General features: G+C 42.6%; 1 protein-coding gene across 3 annotated transcripts in view; it reads right to left on the bottom strand.

Annotated features, from left to right (window-relative positions):
* The window catches only part of crtc1 (CREB regulated transcription coactivator 1), a 66,553-nt gene that overhangs the window by 15,690 nt on the left and 31,824 nt on the right, over positions 1-19,039 (bottom strand). For 2 of the 3 annotated variants that reach the window (XM_033046996.1, XM_033046998.1), the window contains 7 exons: positions 17,332-17,393; positions 14,927-15,027; positions 12,354-12,389; positions 9,631-9,716; positions 3,482-3,525; positions 2,529-2,749; positions 1,001-1,155 (listed from right to left, as the gene is read on the bottom strand). In XM_033046996.1, coding sequence (XP_032902887.1) covers positions 1,001-1,155; positions 2,529-2,749; positions 3,482-3,525; positions 9,631-9,716; positions 12,354-12,389; positions 14,927-15,027; positions 17,332-17,393 — 705 coding nt within the window. The remainder of the gene's footprint in view (positions 1-1,000; positions 1,156-2,528; positions 2,750-3,481; positions 3,526-9,630; positions 9,717-12,353; positions 12,390-14,926; positions 15,028-17,331; positions 17,394-19,039) is intronic. The other variant, XM_033046997.1, reaches the window with a different exon arrangement.

Below are 19,039 nucleotides of genomic sequence, written 5' to 3'. Positions count from 1 at the left end.
TCTGTCACTAGCTGACCTTGAACAAGTTGAGGCAGGGTATTAGGAACAGTCAACAGGAACTTTCATTGCACATGTTGGATCTGATGATATGAGAGACCATTGAGTCACAAGGTTGAAGTTTCCCAGGATGGCTGCCCCCATCATTTATCTCCCAGCAAACCCTACCGTATTCGACTCCCAATTCGTTTCCCAATTACATATACCACTTTACTTTAGACTTCAGAAGTACAGCGTGGAAACATGCCCCTCGACCCAGCTAGTCCACGTCAACCATTGATCACCCCGAACACAAGCACTATCCTACACACTAGGGACAATTTCCCGAAGCCAATGAAACTTACAAACCTGTACGCCTTTGGAGTGTGGGAGGAAACCAGAGCATCCGGCGAAAACCCATGCGATCAAAGGGAGAAGGTACAAACTCCATACAGACAGTACCCGTAGTCAGGATCAAACACGGGTCTCTGGCGCGGTAAGGCAGCAACTCTTCCGCTGCACTGCCGTGCCACCAGTGTCATGATATCTGATGGACCCCGAAGAAGGGTTCCGACCCGAAACGTCATCCCTCCTAATCCCATTCTCCTGCCTACTCCCCATAACCCCTGACATCCGTACTAATATATAACATATATATAACATATAACAATTACAGCACGGAAACAGGCCACCTCGGCCCTTCTAGTCCGTGCTGAACACTTATTCTCACCTAGTCCCATCTACCTGCACTCAGACCATAACATCTGGAGCTAATTTGTTATTCTCTTCATATATTCATAAGATCATGTGATAGGAGCAGAATTAGGCCATTCGGCCCATCAAGTCTACTCCGCCATTCAATTATGGCTGATCGATCTCTCCCTCCTAACCCCATTCTCCTGCCAACTCCCATAACCCCATGACATCCGTACTAATCAAGAATCTATCTATCTCTGCCTTAAATATTACTTTTTAAAAACATGTTACATATTGGGTGTGAAAACCTCTGGATCGCAGACAGTACCTGTGTGATTGGAGAGAGTGGGGAGAGGGCAGGCGACATCTGAAGTTGTTGCTGCTGTCTTCGTGAGTCCGTGTTGAGCGGTAAGGTTAGGGGGGTTGCTGTGGGTTGCCGGCTCTGGAGTGACCCCGTCAGTGATCCTTGTGACGATGTCAAGCCTACAGTCAATGCAAGATGTTACTAACTGATGTTACTGAAAAATGACAAAGCGATCAGACTATTTTGCAGCAACTCTGCCCTAGTTCACACACATGGTGCTCTTATTAAGTCATGGTCACAGAGTCGTAGGGCCTGTTTCCACGCTCTTTGCCCCAACTGGCCAACGTTGCCCAACTACACTAGTCCCATCCCATCTGCCTGCGTTTGCCCCATATCCCTCCAAACCTGTCCTATCCATGGTGCACAAATATGCTGGAGAAACTCAGCGGGTGCAGCAGCATCTATGGAGCGAAGGAAATAGGCAACGTTTCGGCCCAAAACGTTGCATATTTCCTTCGCTCCATAGATGCTACTGCATCCGCTGAGTTTCTCCAGCACTTTTGTCTACCTTCGATTTTCCAGCATCTGCAGTTCCTTCTTAAACACTGTCCTATCCATGTACCTGTTTCATTGTTTCTTAAACATTGCAATCACTCATGCCTCAACTACCTCCTCTGGCAGCATCAACTACCTTCGCTGGCAGCTAAATGAGCAGATTAAAAGCACAATTCTACATATTTGCAGATATTTTGTATCTTTACTATCTAAAAATAAAAGGCACTTCAGGGTCTCACTGGAAGAATAATTTGTCTTCCATTCACTCACTTCTCTTCTCTTGCTGCTCAGCCAGAATATATATTTAGTAGAGAGATGCAGCGCGGAACAGGCCCTTCGGCCCACCAAGTCCGCACTGACCAGCGACCACCAGGTACAAAAACACTATCCTACACACTAGGGACAATTTATAATTTTTACCAAAGCCAATTAACCTACAAACCTGCATGCCTTTGGGACGTGGGAGAAAACCGGAGCATCCTGAGAAAACCTACGCTGTCACGGGTGAATGTGAAAACTCCATACAGACAGCATCCATAGTCAGGATCAAACCCGGGTCTCTTGCGCGGTGAGTCGGCAACTCTACTGCTGCGCCACCCTCTATCAAATGAGTGGATCTGTTGTTCAACTTATTCTCCCAAGTCAAGATACAGCATATTCCCTACATTTCTGGATTAATTCAATTTTGCACTTATCCTGGTTGTTGGTACAGAAAACCCACATAAGATAGAGACGAAATGCTGGAGTAACTCAGCGGGTCAGGCAGCATCTCTGGAGAAAAGGAATAGGCGATGTTTCAGGTCGAGATCCTTCGTTAGACATGATGTCTGATGTGGTCTCGACCCGAAACGTCACCTATTCCATTGCTCCAGAGATGCTGCCTGACCCGCTGAGTAACTCCAGCATTTTGTGTCTATCTTCGGAGTAAACCAGCATCTGCAGTTCCTTCTTACACCACACGTGACCTAGCTCTTGACACTAATACCCTTTCACGTACCTTGGTTGCTCGTGCTGAGTCCCAGATGGTTCATGTTTGCTGTCAGGTTACCGGTACTGTTTGCACTGCCCAGGGTCGGGAATGTTGACTCCTCTGGGTCTAATGGAGTGGGGAGAGGTGGTGGGAAGTGAATATTTGTGAGGTCCGGCAGAGATCCACCAGTGTTATGGGCAGCAGGTATCAGCGATGTGGTATTTTCTTGGTCTCCGGATGGGAAAATACTGTAAAGGAAAAACAAAAAAACATTGAAGTTTGGAACTGCGTTATCATGTTACATGCACGCACACACATGGGAAAGGAGGGGGGGGGGGGGAGGCACAAAGTACTGGAGTAACCCAATGGGTCAGGCAGAGTCTCTGGAGAACATGGATGGGCAACATTTTGGGTCAGGACACTTTTTTATACTGATTGTAGTAGGAGAAGAAAGCTGGAAGAAAGGTGGGGGGCGGGACAAAATCTGGCACGGGATAGGTGGACAGAGATGTGGTGGGGGGGGGGGGGGGGGTGGGGTCGACTGGCATAAGGTTGAACAAAAGTCAGAAATGAAAAGACAAAAAGTGTGAGATAAGAGATAAAAGAGGCGAGAAATGTGAAGTCAGCGGAAGGAAAATGGGTGGAAGAGGTCATGAGGTGAGGCGGGGTCGGGAATAAATGGATGTGCATCCAGGTGGGGCACAGAAAATGGGGGTGGGGGGCAGGAATGGGTGGTGGGTGTTTGTAGGTTAGTTACCTAAAACTGGAGAATACAATGTTCATGCAGTTGGGTTGTGAGCAACCCAAGCGGAATATGAGGTGCAGTTCTTCCACTTGTGAGTGCCCTCACTCTGGACATGGTGGTGGCACAGGCCTGAAAGGTCAGTATGTGAATGGGAAGGGGAGATAACATCTTTCATGCAAACAAAAAAATGTAATTGTACCCTTGTGTAAATGACAAGAGACTAAACTGAACTCACTTGATGCCTGGAACTTCACATGATTTCGGTCGTGATGATCCAGACTGCGGGTTAAATTGAGGGATGGATTAAAACAGTAATCGCCCCAGTTCATATGTCATAGAAGAAGTAGGCCATTCGGCCCTATGAGTCTACAGTTAAAAACTAGCAAGAGCAAAGCAATAATCACATCAATCCTTAGCATTCCAGTATTCCAACTTCCCCCATTTTGGACGGTGTGTAATTTCTTATTTCCAAAAGATTACCCTCATACTTATCAAACTCTAAATGAATTAAGTTCCTGGGAAATTTGTCAGAGGATTACCCACAGTATACAAGACTCAGACAGGAAGCAATGCTTTCCTGATCAATAAATAACTAATATAATCTTAGTATTCTAACAAACTTCCGCATAAAAATACTTTGACATCATGTTGAAGATGAAAAAGTTAAGCAGCCTAATTTAAGGGTGGCACAGTGGCACCACAGACCCGGGTTCGATACTGACCTCGGGTATTGCCTGTGTGGAGTTTGCACGTTCTCCCCATGACCACTTGAGTTCTCTCCCACATCCCAAAGACATGTAGGTTTGTAGATTAATTGGCCTCTGTAAATTGCCCCTCGTATGTAGGGAGTGGATGAGAAAGTGGGATAGAATTGGTGATGAGTGATTGATGGCCAGCATAGACTCAGTGGGCCATAAGGCATATTTCCTTGCTGTATCTCTAAACTAAACTAATCAGTATCAGTAACAGTAACAGTAATCCACCTTCTAGCACCTAATCCATAGATTTGTACTGCAAAAAATGATTGCAATTTTAGTTCCAAATATCTCAAATCTACATAAGTGAAGAAGTGAAGCTACATACAGTGCCCTCCATAATGTTTGGGACAAAGACCCGTCATTTATTTATTTGCCTCTGTACTCCACAATTTGAGATTTGTAATAGAAAAAAAAATCTCATGTGGTTAAAGTGCACATTGTCAGATTTTATTAAAGGATATTTTTTATGAGTCTTTGTCCCAAACGTTATGGAGGGCACTGTGCTTGCAATGGAGAGTCTTCAATAAAAATTCACTGGAATAATTCCAAGGATGTAAGTAACAAGAGCAGGTGTAGACCTGTTGGCTCCTCGGCTCTGCTGTGCATTCAATGAAATCATGGGTGATCCAAACTTGGCTTCACCATTTACTTTCCATTCACCCCCATATCTCTCAACACTCATGTAGTTTAAATATCAATCAGGTTCAGACTTGAATATATTCAATTTACGTCACTACTCAATGTTCCTGGAAAGAGAATTCCAGTCACAACCCTCTGAGAGTGAAAATTCTTCTCCGTCTCGCTTAGATAGATGACTCCTGATTCAGAAACAATGGCCCGAGTTATAGTCACCCCCCCCCTCTTCTGCTAAAATACTCTCAGTATCTACTCTGGCAAACCACATCAGAATCATCCGTTTCTATGACAGCACGTATCATTAATCTATCTATTACCTATCTATCTTAATTCCAATGAGTATAGGCCCAACCTGCTCAATCTTTCTTCATACGTAACCCAGTCACCCCAGGAATGAATCTAGCGCACCTTCTCTGCACTGTCTCCAATACAAGTACATCTTTGGGACTTTAAAATATAAAGACCCAAACTGTACCAGTGCCGTGTAAATTTGCATTAAATCTTCCCTGCTTTTATACTTCATACTTCTTGTGAACAAAGCCAACATACCATTAAGCTTCTTCATCACCTGCATGCCGACACTTTTAGTTACATGCTCTTTAACCGTTCTATTTAAATAATAATCCGCCTTCTCAATCTTCCATCAAAAGTGGATGACCTGACATTGTCCCTCTTTACCCTTCATCGGCCATATGTCTGTTGACTCACTAAATCTACATACAGTGCCCTCCATAATATTTGGGACAAAGACCCATCATTTATATATTTGCCTCTGTACTCCACAATTTGAGATTTGTAATTTAAAAAAAAAATCACATGTGGTTAAAGTGCACATTGTCAGATTTTATTAAAGGCCATTTTAATACATATTGGTTGCACCATGTAGAAATGACAGCAGTGTTTATACATAGTCTCCCCCTCCCCATAATATTTGGGACACATGGCTTCATAGGTGTTTGTAGTTGCTTGGGTGTGTTTAAATGCCTCCTTAATGCAGGTATAAGAGAGCTCTCAGCACCAAGTCTTTCCGTCACCTCTGGAAACTTTTATTGCTGTTTATCAACATGAGGACCAAAGTTGTGCCAATGAAAGTCAAAGAAGCCATTATGAGACTGAGAAACAAGAATAAAACTGTTGGAAACATCAGCCAAACCTTAGGCTTACCAAAATGAACTGTTGAAACATCATTAAGAAGAAAGAGAGCACTGGTGAGCTTACTAATCGCAGTCTGGCAGGCCAAGGAAGACCTCCACAGCTGATGACAGAAGAATTCTCTCTATAATAAAGAAAAATCCCCAAACACCTGTCCGACAGAACAGAAACACTCTTCAGGAGTCAGGTGTGGATTTGTCAATGACCACTGTCTGCAGAAGGCTTCATGAACAGAAATACATAGGCTACACTGCAAGATACAAACCACTGGTTAGCTGCAAAAATAGGATGGCCAGGTTACAGTTTGTCAAGAAGTACTTGAAAGACCAACCACAGTTCTGGAAAAAGGTCTTGCAGACAGATGAGACGAATATTAACTTATATCAGAGTGATGGCAAGAGCAAAGTATGGAGGAGAGAAGGAACTGCCCAAGATCTAAAGCATACCACCATGTCTGTGAAACATGGTGGTTCGGTATGGCCTGGGCATGTATGACTGCTGAAGGTACTGGCTCACTTATCTTCATTGATATAACAACTGCTGATGGTAGTAGCATAATGAATTCTGAAGTGTGTAGACACATCCTATCTGCTCAAGTTCAAACAAATGCCTCAAACCCCATTGGCCGGCGGTTCATTCTACAGCAAGACAATGATCCCAAACATACTGCTAAAGCAACAAAGGAGTTTTTCAAAGCTAAAAAATGGTTAATTCTTGAGTGCCCAAGTAAATCACCCAATCTGAACCCAATTGAGCATACCTTTTAAGTGCTGAAGAGCTGGACTAGCCCCCAAAACAAGCATAAGCTACAATACAGGTCTGGCAGAGCATCACCAGAGAAGGCACCCAGCAACTGGTGATGTCCATGAATCGCACACTTTAAGCAGTCATTGTATGCAAAGGATATGCAACAAAATATTAGACATGACTACTTTCATTTACATGACAATGCTGTGTTCCAAACATTATGCCGAAATAACATCGATGCTATTTCGATGAGAGGAAACATCTTAACCCAGAGGGTATTGAAATATTTGGAATTCTACAACATAGCTGTGGAAGATCAGTGGAATAGTGTAGTTAAGGTATTGAGAACGATAGCATATTAATTATTACGTGAATCAAATAACATGAAGCTAGTGCAAGTAAGTTTAACAAACAGCCTTGATTTTAATGAATGGTGGAGCTGGCTCCATGATCCAAATGGCACACCGCTGCTTCTATTTCTAATGTTTTATGCATGTCAAAGCGCTTCAGTACACACAAGGACTTTTAAAAATGGGACACTGTAGCACAGTGGGTAGATTAATGATCTAGTAGTCAGAAGTAGGACTGTTGATCCTGTAACAGGTTCAAATCCCACTATAGCAATGGGGGGATTCAGATTTAAGTAATTAAACAAGTCTGTAATTAAGATTATCTCAGTGATGGCAATAACAAAATAACTAAATTATTGTGAAAATTCACCTACTTCACTAATGCCGCACATGTGAAAGGAAATCCACGACTTCAGGCCTATCAATACGATTGACACATAAAAGGCTCCTCAGCTCAGAGGCATTTGGAGATAGACCATAAAGGCAAGATTTCTAACAACAGCCACAAGGAAATAAATAACATTTTGAATATGTCAAGAGGTGCTGACAGTTGAATGAAGTGCAAGGCCTCGCTGCTGGGACTATCCTACAAAACACCAACTAGGTGTTCTCTAAGGTCTTTGAATCAGACTGCCCTGATGTCCTGCTGGCAAATGCCTTTTACATTGTTTCTACGTTAACTCTAAGTGAGTTCCATTTGTCAGTTAAACTGGTATCACACTTCAGTTGGAACATGGAGGACTATGATCAGTTCTGATCTCCATATTAGAAAAAAGATATGGAGATTTTAACGCATGTGGAAATGGTGCAAAAAGATTAATTTGTATACCAGAAGATACTGGTCACAAGGGAAATGTTTCACTTGCAGTTAAAGCTAAAAATAGGGACCATGAATACAAGATTGTCTCTACTATACCCTATAGAGAATTTACAACAAATGCCGCTATCAAAAGAATTATTGCATTGCAAACTCAACAGCTCACGGAATGATTGAGGCAAATAGGAAATAAAAACAAGGATGAAAAGAAAAGAGTTATATGATAAGAGGGTAGAATGAAAGAAGTGGGATGCTTATTTGAAGAGCAGAAACGCTGGTGCATATGCATTTTCAAAAGACTTGTAATCTTCAGGTGGCTCCACAATCCGCATTTGGCTTAATAAGAAAACGTAAGATAAGATTCGTATCTATATAACAGCATTAGGGTTTCCAGGGTATGAGCTGGTTCCTGGTCTCAGATTGTCCACATATCTAGACTAGCAGCTGAGTTAACACATGGCTACCACCTCGCTGCTAGTCAAAGGAAGCTGCTGCCTACTGAATCTTGATCTTCAGCACAAACTAGCCTCTAAGCCACATTCATGTGCAACTTTGAGATCATTGCATCCTTATTGCAGTCCTCTGTTACCATAATGGACATTGTGAATTTAGGGTTACAGCAGGGTGCCTGGCTGATTTAAGGAATGCTTTTGTTTGTTAATAAATGCCTGTACTCCCCTGGATCAGCACAAATCATAAGACCGGTTACTCAATGGCTCAAAGGTGAGATCACCAAACCAACAGAACACAGTAGATCAAGCTGCAACTGTGGAGGGAACAGGACAGAAAACAATCACCCCATTTCCCTCTATTTGCTGCCTGACCCGGGTTCATCCAGTACACTGTCTTTACCAGCATATAACATCTCTTGTGCAACCAAACCAGGTAGAATGTAGGATTCATAGAAGTGTTTTGATCGCCCCAATCCCCTTTCTCAGTAAAAAAGAGCCAGGGTATCAACATTTCCTGCATAATAAATCTGAATTTAGAATCCACGCAATACTAAAAGAACGATACAATAATGAAAAAAAGTTATCCTTCTGGAGATAATATCTAAACCAAGTGTCCTCAACCAAGGTCCTTAGTCAAACAATATTACTAAATGCTGGAGTAACTCAGCAGGTCAGGTAGCATCCCTGGATAACATGCAGAGGTGCGTATCGGGTCTCAACCCGAAATGCCACCTATCCACTTTCTCCAGAGATGCTAGACACAAAAAGCTGGAGTAACTCAGCGGGACAGGCAGCATCTCTGGAGAGACGGAATGGGTGACGTTTCGAGTCGGGCCCCATCTTCAGGCTGGTTAGGGATAAGGGAAATGAGAGAGATAGACGATGATGTGGAGAGATAAAGAACAATGAATAAAAGATATGCAAAAAAGTAATGATGATAAAGGAAACAGGCCATTGTTAGCTGTGTGTAGGATGAAAACCAGACGCTGGTGCGACTTGGGTGGGGGAGGGATAGAGAGAAAGGGAATGCTCCAGAGATCCTGCCTGACCTGCTGAGTTACATCAGCACTTTGTGTCCTTTTGTGCACCTGCAGTTCTTTGTTTCACCATTACTGAAATAGTTTAACACAGATATCAGTTCAAAACTTAATTTAGTTGGCATGAAGTGTATTGGAGTAAGTCCAGACTTGCAAACATTATCATAAAGAACACTACTTGAAGTGCAATGCAACAAAGAGAAGAAAAGTAAGATTTTCTAATTAATGCTGTCGTATACTTAAAATAATAATTGATGCATAAAAAAAAACTTTAAAGGAGGGACAGAGACTGTGCAAGTATTGATATTAAAGGTGAAGAATGTACAGAATGTAACCAATGTTCTATCACACAAATCACAAGGTTTGCAGCCAGGTTTCATTTCCTGTGTTTCCAAGTCACACTTCACAAATTAAATGATTAATGGCTTACTGTACCTTTTTGTTGTCCCATAGCTGTTTGGATAGAGATTTATCATTGTCAGACGTATTCTCCTCCATCCCAGGAACCGTTAACAGTAATACTAAGTGTTGAGAGGGAGAGATGAAGAGAAAGAAACATACAATAAATGGGAATGAGGGAGTTCTTGTGCTTGGGAGGAGAGAGAGAGTTTACGCTGTTTAGGGGAGGGAGGGTGTGTGGCATGGGGCAGGAAGAATCACAACGCAGGAGAGAGGCTTACCAGTCCTCAACAAACAATTTGCTTTTGCAGATAATGCTTTTGCAGGAACTGCAAGGCAGATGGCTTGCGTCTCATATGATAATGTCGTTAAGTAAAATAAGAGGTCCGTGGCTCGAGAAGGTTAAATGCACAAACCATCTTGGACACAGAACACAAGTCCTTGAGACTCCAGCCATTTTGTTTTACCATTCTGACTTTCATTCTTCTACACACTGCGCCAGGTTCCTGACAGGGGCAGCACAGTAACTTCTCCTAGTATTCAAGAAGGAACTGCAGATGCTGGAAAATCGTAGGTAGACAAAAATGCTGGAGAAACTCAGCGGGTGCGGCAGCATCTATGGAGCGAAGGAAATAGGCAACGTTTCGGGCCGAAACCCTTCTTCAGACTCCGAAGGAAATAGGCAACTTTTCGGCCCAAAACGTTGCCTATTTCCTTCGCTCCATAGAGGCTGCCGCACCCGCTGAGTTGCTCCAGCATTTTTGTCTACCTTCTCCTAGTATTCACCCACTTCTTCTGCAGTCTAAGATCAGTTTAATGTAAGTGGACAGTCGACATTGACTTTTTGGCTGAAGGACTTGGTTCCATGCTGAATGACTCTAACTTTTTGAACCTATTGGAAATATTCTTACCTTGTGGCTTCCCCTGCACTCATTCAGTTTAGTTCAGCTTAGTTTAGAGATACATTGGGGAAACAGGCACTTTGGCCCACAGGGTCTGCACCGACCAGTGATCACTATCACTGGAACACCATCACTATCCTACACACTGGGAATAATTTACAATCTTTACCGTAGCCTATTGACCTAAACACCTGTATGCCTTTGGAATGTGGGAGGAAACTGGAGCACCCGGGGGAAAACCCACGCAGTCACGTGGAGAATGTACAAATTCTGTTCAGACAGCACTCGTAGTCAGGATCGAACCCGGGCCTCTAGCGCTGTAAGGCAGCAACTCTACTGTAGCACCTATGTGCTGCGCTGGACAACACCGTGTTGTCTGGACACCTACTGTTAACCGACAGCCCTAGACTGACGGGACACCGGCCCGGAGCAGTGGCGGCCCAGGCTTATAGCCTGCGCGGAGAAGAAGCGCTAACTCCACTGTTCCGGGCCGGCGTCCCGTCAGTCCAGGGCTGTCGGTTAACAGTAGGTGTCCAGACAACACAGCGGGACAAGCAGAGTTGAACTGGAGTTAGTGCTTCTTCTCCGAGCTGGCTGTACGCCTGGGCCGCCACTGCTCCGAGCCGGTGTCCCATCAGTCCAGGGCGCCACTCTCCGGCCGCCCCCAGACAGGGATGGGACACTCGGGAGGGGACGGGGACGGTCCAGTAGCAATTCAACAGCGCTTGCAGCGCCGGAGACCCGGGTTTGATCCTGACTACGGATGAAACGCAGGTCTGTATACATACAGCAGCACAGTAGCTGAGAATGTTTATCGCGAGTGACCTATGACCAGGGCATGCGCAGTCGGAATACCGAACTCGCTTATTAACGTTTTTGAATTGTGGGAGGAAACCGGAGCACCTGGAGAAAACCCACGTGGTCAAAATGGCCTCAGAATAGAATTCATGTCTGAAATGTGCCTTGGTGGGTTGCACAGGACTATTCTTTCCTTCCCAAATTTTTCCTGTAAAACTGCAAAGGCTTGGTTGCCAAAGGCTTTTGAAGTTTTCTACAAATCACCAGTCCTGTCACAGTCAACTGCTTTTCATGTTTATTTGGTTCCCATCAAAGTGGAATTGTAGTCGATGGAAAATGATAGAAAAGCCTGACATTTGTCATTCAGTTTAACCAGAGAGCTAGTGTGAACGAGAATCTAGTTTAATCACTCTCTCAACTAAATACTGCTCCTAGGCCTTTGTCAGGGACTTTCTCTGGTATATGGGTGTTTCCGTAAATAAGGGTACCAACCCGTGGCATGGGTAGCCAAATTTGAAAGTTATTAAATAATGAAATACCGCAGCATTAAAAATGGGCCTACCTATGATCCTTTTGAGCTAATTTGTGACCAAAGTGTGACCAAAATTTTATACTTTCAAAATTTGGAGGGAAAAAAATGCGGACATTTTTTTTTAATAAGACATACAAGACATATGGGACACTTACTGATTTCTAAGCTCCCTTACAAAAAGTCGGCACCTAACCCACCACGAGGCCCGTAGTTCACGTCAGGGTCAATACAATCACGTTGTTTGATATTATATTGTTATCGCGACAAGTGCAACAAAAACGTTATAGCGCTATATATAGCATTGCCGTTACTCAACGGGAGGGACCACAGAATAAGACATCGCTAAAATAGGTGAGCAAACTAGATTTTTATTTCATGATTTTAAGTTCCATTCATTAATAAGTATTTCAATGGAAAGCTTAAACACAAAATATAAACAATAAAAAAATAAACAATAAATATTAAAATGGTTACTCTGTTTTTAATTCACACATTTCACACGTGACCAAATGGATACTGCTACTCACGTTCTGCTGCAAAAACTTGGGACATCAGAAAACCATCTTATCGGGTGATAAATGATAAAAAATCATAAGCATAATCAGAATTTGGTTGATAGCGAGTTATTTAATTGCATAATATAATGTAATCTTTCTGCTATAAATTAGCCTAAGGATTTAATGAAATCCCACTTGAGAAATGTCACAAAAAAAGCAAGAAAACACAGGGACATATCTGATATTTTTCTTTGTAAAAACAGATTTATTTATTTTTGCTTCATCTCATTATTTTGGCTGTACACCATGATCTTTACTACTTAAAATACAGGATATGAAACAATGTGAATATTACATAAAAACAGGAAAATAAACTGGATGTTTGGAGACCTTCAGTTTCACTACTGAGTGCTGTATTTACAGAAACACCCATATATATCGTCAATGCATATTCTTTTCTGCAAGGGTACATGATAGGGCTCAGATGTAAGGAGGTTGGCTGCATTGCAATACAGTGAAAGGGTGAAGGGACTGTCGTAAATTCACAAGTTATAGGAGCAGAATTAGGCCATTCGGCCCATTAAGTCTACTCAGCCATCCAATCATGGCTGATCTATCTTTCCCTCTCAACCCCATTCTCCTGCCATAAACTTTGACACCCTTACTAATTAAGAACCTGTCAATCTCTGCTTTAAAAATACCCAATGACTTCCCTCCACAGCTGTCTGTGGCAATGAATCCCACAGATTCATCACCCTCTGACTGTAGAAATTCTTCTTCATACCCTTTCTAAAGGCATCTCCTTTTATTCAGACTCCTGGTCCTAGACTCTCCCACGAGTGGAAACATCCTCTCCACATCTACTCTTTGCAGACCTTCCACTCTTCGGTAAGTTTCAATGAGGTCCTCACCTCATCTAAACTCCAGCGAGTACAGGCCAGGTGCCGTCAAACATGCATCATATGTTAACATAGTATTCCTGGCTTCACCGTATCAGAGAAATTCCCTTTGTCCTATCAACCCCTCTGTAATTTAAAACCAACTCGTTTTCTCTCATTCCCAGTTTTGACAAAGGGTCTTGGCTCTGAAAAACTGACTGCTTCTTTTTCCGCAGATGAACAGATAAATGTTTCTCATATTTCTGCTTTTATTTCAGCATCTGAGATTTTTGCATTTTTATGTTACAGCAGATGTCAGTTTGAGCTAAGCCATGTCTGCATACTGGCAGCCTACAATGATCATCTCCCCAAATTGCTCAAATCTGCATCAAGCCTATCATTAAGACATTCTGAATCCCATAGTTCATGACCTAGGCCTCATGAATTTTAATCTAGATGGCAAAGCTAAAGGGATCGGAACTGGGAGCTTTGTCCAAGGCATACCAGACGGTTAAATACTGAGGTTTACATAATCAGGATGGAGCCCAGCATGGTTGTGTTCTGATTAAACCAGGTACAGCAAATCAGAGAGGACTCTCCTCCACTACAGTAATGATGGAAATGTCTGAACTGGCATAAAATATGCTCAGTTACACTGCCAATTGATCAAGATCTACTCACTGTACAATCTTGCCAACCTCATCAATATTCAACCCATGTGTAGCCCTGCCCACAGCATTAATAATGGGTTTGCTTGCAAGCTAGCACACATCAATAGTTTAGTTTAGTTTAGTGGTACAGTACGTAAACAGGCCCTTGGGCCAACTGAGTCCACGCCGACTAGGGATCCTTGAACACCAGCACTATCCTACACACTAGGGACAGTTTACAATCTTTACCAAAGCCAATTACCCTACAAACCTGTACAGCTTTGGAGTGTGGGAGAGAAAACCCACACGGTCACGGGGAGAATGTACAAACTCTGTACAGACAGCACCCGTAGTCAGGATCGAACCCGGATCTCTGCCGCTGTAAGGCAGCAACTTTATCGCTGCACCACCGTGCCGTCCCTAGACCCTAGGCCTGTTTGGGATAGTCAAATCTGTAAATCCCTGCTGTCCAATCTTTAATGTAGCTTGGGTGCTGAATTGCCTCGGTCTAATGCTGGATACTGTAATGTTGATGGTACAAATGAGTTTGTAGCCAATCATCTAGAGATTGCATTGAGAACAGAGATTGCCATCTCCCTCCTCTCAGAACTGCTGAGAAAGGTCATCAACCTAAAGTATTAACTTTCTCTCCCCACAGATGCTGCCTGATTTGCTGAGGTTTTTTTTTGTTTCATCATAATTTCAGGTTTCAGTATATTTTGTCGCATGCTATAATGTCGTCACGAGTCTGTGGCTTTGAATGTAGAACCTGTTATTCCTTTATCATGTATCATGTATATGTATTGTCTTTCTGCTTACTGGATAGCACGCAACAAAAGCTTTTCACTGTACTTCTGTACATGTGACAATAAACTAAACTAAATTAAAGTTTATACTTGCAATTGAATATATATATATATATATATATATATATGTTATATATAGGGAACAAATTGCTAGAGAAATTGAACTTTTGAATCTCCCATAACTGGGTATAAGAGGCTGGCCCTGATATCTCTGTCTAGGCTGCTACCGATCAAAGGGACCAGTGCCCCAAAACGAACATTGCTCTCACCTCGCTTGTGTTGATTTTGTGATTCTTGGCTGCTCCCATTAAATGGATCCTGTGCAGTGGGATTCATTGTACTCTGGTGCAGAGCAGAGTCTGAATTAGTCCTGAAATTAAAAGAAATGTATTATTTACTCAATCCGTGATAAGATCCAATAGCAAATGTCATGTTACAAGTGTGACAGAAATATAGGAAATAAGAAAGGCAAACAAACAGATCAGTGAAAAAAATTAAGTGTTTAACTCCAACAATAAATCGTGGATAACAGTAATCGTGTATGCACTTGTGACGTACATGTACAAAGACACATAAAACAATATCACAATGGACACATTACAGAACAAGGAAGATCCCTGCATGTGATAATTACAATCCCAATCTTGGAGCATAAGACAAGCATTTATCCTTCATGCAGGTTACTGGACAATCACAATTCCAGCGCACAAATTACAAGCAAAGTCCCTGTACCTAAATGTAACAGTACCTGCAGCTGTGGAAGAAAGACAGGCTCCATATATTCATTTCAGGACAATGACAGCCTTGTCACACGTATTACAAGACAAGGACAGAGCAGATACATGTATTGCAGGACACGGACAGACCATATATACACATGTTAATACAAGGACAATCTGTTACCATTTCAGCATCGTTTAGGATACCCAACAAATGAAGTCCTTTCCCTTTCTATGGATTGGGAATGCAGATCAGAGTCTTGCACTACGCTGAATAGAATCCGAAATGTTGCAGGGAAAGAAGACATTATCTTTATGATTCCTGATGTACACAGAAATGTAACTGATTGCTTCTGTAAGGCTGTCAAGTGAACATTGCTTTGCTTTTGTGCAAACCTTCTGCACATCAGAGAGGTAAGATCAAAATACGACTGAATACTCAAGAGCAGCAGATCTGCGCCAAATATCCCCACCCTCAGATGCCCCAGCTTGACCTGCCAACTGCACGTTCCACTGTACTCCTATGCTCAATGCCCTGACTGATGAAGGCCAGATTGCCAAAAGCCTTCCTTATCCACCCCATCTACCTGTGACATTACTTTCAGGGAACAATGTACAGCTAAGATCCTCTGTCCTATAATACTGCCCAGGGCCCTGATTTAACTTCCCAATATTGTGCAATCCGGACCCTGATTTAACTTCTCAATATGCAACATCTCGCACTTATCTGAATGGTACGCCATTTGCCATTCCTCAGCCCACTTACCCAACTGTTCAAGATCCCGCAGTAATTTTTGATAACCGTTTTCGCTGTTTATGATACCACCTATTGTAACATCACCTGCAAACTCATTTATCGTGCCTTGTACATTCTTAGCCAAATCATTGACATCAATGATGAGCAACAATGGGTCCAGCACTGATCTCTGTGGCAAAGCACTTGTCACTGGCCTCCAGTCCGGGAAACAACTTGTCACCATCAACCTTTGCTTACTGCTATCAGGCCAAAGATGTATCCAATTGGCTGGCTCTCCCTGGATCCCTTGCGACCTAACCTTCCAGGCTAGTCTATCATGCAGGACCTTGTCAAAGGCCTGGCTAATGTCCATACAGACAATATCCACCACCCTGCCCTCATCAATACTCTTGGTTACCTCTTCAGGAACACAAATTGATTTAAAAGACACGCTTTCACACACACAATGTTGCATTGACTATTGGTAACTAGTGTTGGTAAATCCTGAACCTCAGAACTCCTTCCAGTACCTTACCCACCACTGATATCAGCCTCACCAACATGTAGTGCCTGGCCTCTCCTTGTTGCCCTTCTTAAATAACGGTACAACATTTGGCACCTTTCTGTAGCTAAAGATTATGCAATTATCTCTGCAAGGACCTCCAGAATTTCTTCCTGAGCTTCCCACAAGGTTTTGATGCTCCACATGGTCAGGCCCTTGGCATTTATCCACCTTAACGTCCTTTAAAACTTACAAAACTTCCTCTTTCATAATTCATATCTGGTCCAAGGCATCTCAACTCATTTGCCCCAATTCCTTAACTTGCATGATCTTCTCCACAGTAAAAACTGATGACAAATATTCATTTAACATCGCACCCACGTTGACGGCCATGTAGTTCATTAAGGGAAACTATTCTCTCCTTTGCTACCCTTTTACTCTGAATATATCTATGGAATCTCAGGGATTTCTCATCACCTTGCCTGCCAGGCTTGTAGGAGAAGCCTTGACCCTACCCTACAACTGAAACTGCACCCTCAGCTTCCCTTTGTGCACAGTCATTCCCATTTCTAAGAGAAGTTATATCAGTAGGATTTATGAAAGATCTCCCGAATTTAAAAAAAATAAACTTCATTAGTTGATGTCTATTACAAAGAGCAGGATCAACACACTGATGATCTGACATCAGAGCTTTAATTTTAGTAAAGTGTCTCTCACCTTCTCCAGCTGGTTTCAGGTGGAGGCGACAGATAGATCGAACTATATGGACAGCTGTCTGCGTACTGCGGAGTCAAGGAAACTTCAGAGAACAGAATGGATTCTGTAACAAACTGTTAAACTGTGCAGAAAATTATATATTATACGCAGGGCTCCAGGCCCGTGGAGCAATACCTGTAAAAATATCACATAAACTTTGAATGCCCTATTCCACCCAGACTACACCAATCCATCACCAAGACCTGCTCCCATTATATTGCCCACACCTGCCATACCACATCCCATTAGCCGCTGAAAGCTTCACTATGTATCATATCTTAAGTTTCATAAAATAGTCCAATACAGAGGAAGGCATTCGACCCATGAAATGCAGGCTCCTTCAGAGAGCATTTAGTCCCATTATCCCATTCTTTACTTGCACTTCTCTTAATATTATTCACCTTTGGGTATTTATCTAATTCCCTTTTGAAAGCCACAACTGAATTAAGCAATTAAGCAAAGTTGTATAAAAGACTTTCTTTGATTTTATTTGCTGTTCAGCAACTGCCCCTGAACCTGTTCTGTGACAGTCAACGATTTCTGTATTAAACCTTATCTGCGATGTGCTCACCCATTCCATCCGTCTATCTCTTCTTTAGTACCTGTCCATTAGTATTTGTCTCACCTATATTTTGCATCATTAATGATTTTATAAACTGTGGGATCGCCCTAAGATCCACGTTAATCTTTGTTAAAAGAACCAGAGGTCCAGTAATGAACCACGTGCAGTTTTTTGGTTTACCATCTTCAATTATAAAAAAAATACAAGTCTTAAGTTTTCTGGTCATACAGCATGGAAACATTCGGCTCAACTTGCCCATGCCAAGAAAGATACCGCCTCTAATCCTGGTCTTTGTATTATACTCTATCCATGCTATTGCCTACCTTTTGGGTTCAAATCAAGATGGCTATTTCAATGCTTCTCTGTCGCTTCCTTTGTAAGATGGATCTCATTCAAAATGTTGCCAGCTGCACCCTAACTTTCACCAAGTAGCCTCCATTCATTCCTGTGTTTGTCGACTGCATTGCTTTTGAAAATGGGAATTCCTTGATTTTAACATCCTTATTTGTGCTTTCAAATTCTTCTCCTACCCCATCGCTCAGATCTCTGACACCTTTCTCCAGCTTTACATTTCTCCGGATTGCTTGACCTCCCTGCTTATTCTTGCATTGAATGGTGTACGAGACCACTTCAGAAGGCCATTAAGATTCATGTGTGTCTAGTACCACATACAAGTCAGAATAAGGTGGCATGGTGGCGCAGTGGTAGAGTTGCTGCCTTATAGCATCAGAGATTTGGGTTCGATCCTGACTATGGGTGCTGTCTGCACGGAGTTTGTACGTTTTTCCCGTGACCTGCCTGGGTTTTTTCCAAGATCTTCAGTTTCCTCCCACACTCCAAAGACGTTTAGGTTTGTAGGTTAATTGGCTTGGTATAGATGTAAATTGTCCCTAGTATGTGTAGGATAGTGTTAGCGTGCGGGGATAGGGCCTGTTTCCGCACTGTATCTCTAAACTAAACTAAACCCGGATTTGATCCTGACCTTGGGTGCTATCTGTGTGGAGTTTGCACATTCTCCCTGTGACTGCATGGGTTTCCTCTGGGTGCTCTGGTTTCCACCCACATCCCAAAGATGTGCTGGTTAATTGGTCTCTGTAAATTATCCGT

This window comes from Amblyraja radiata, chromosome 29 (assembly GCF_010909765.2).
Source record: "Amblyraja radiata isolate CabotCenter1 chromosome 29, sAmbRad1.1.pri, whole genome shotgun sequence".
Classification (NCBI taxonomy): domain Eukaryota; kingdom Metazoa; phylum Chordata; class Chondrichthyes; order Rajiformes; family Rajidae; genus Amblyraja; species Amblyraja radiata.
Note: the sequence above shows the minus strand (reverse complement) of the source record. Positions and strands in the feature narration are given on the sequence as shown.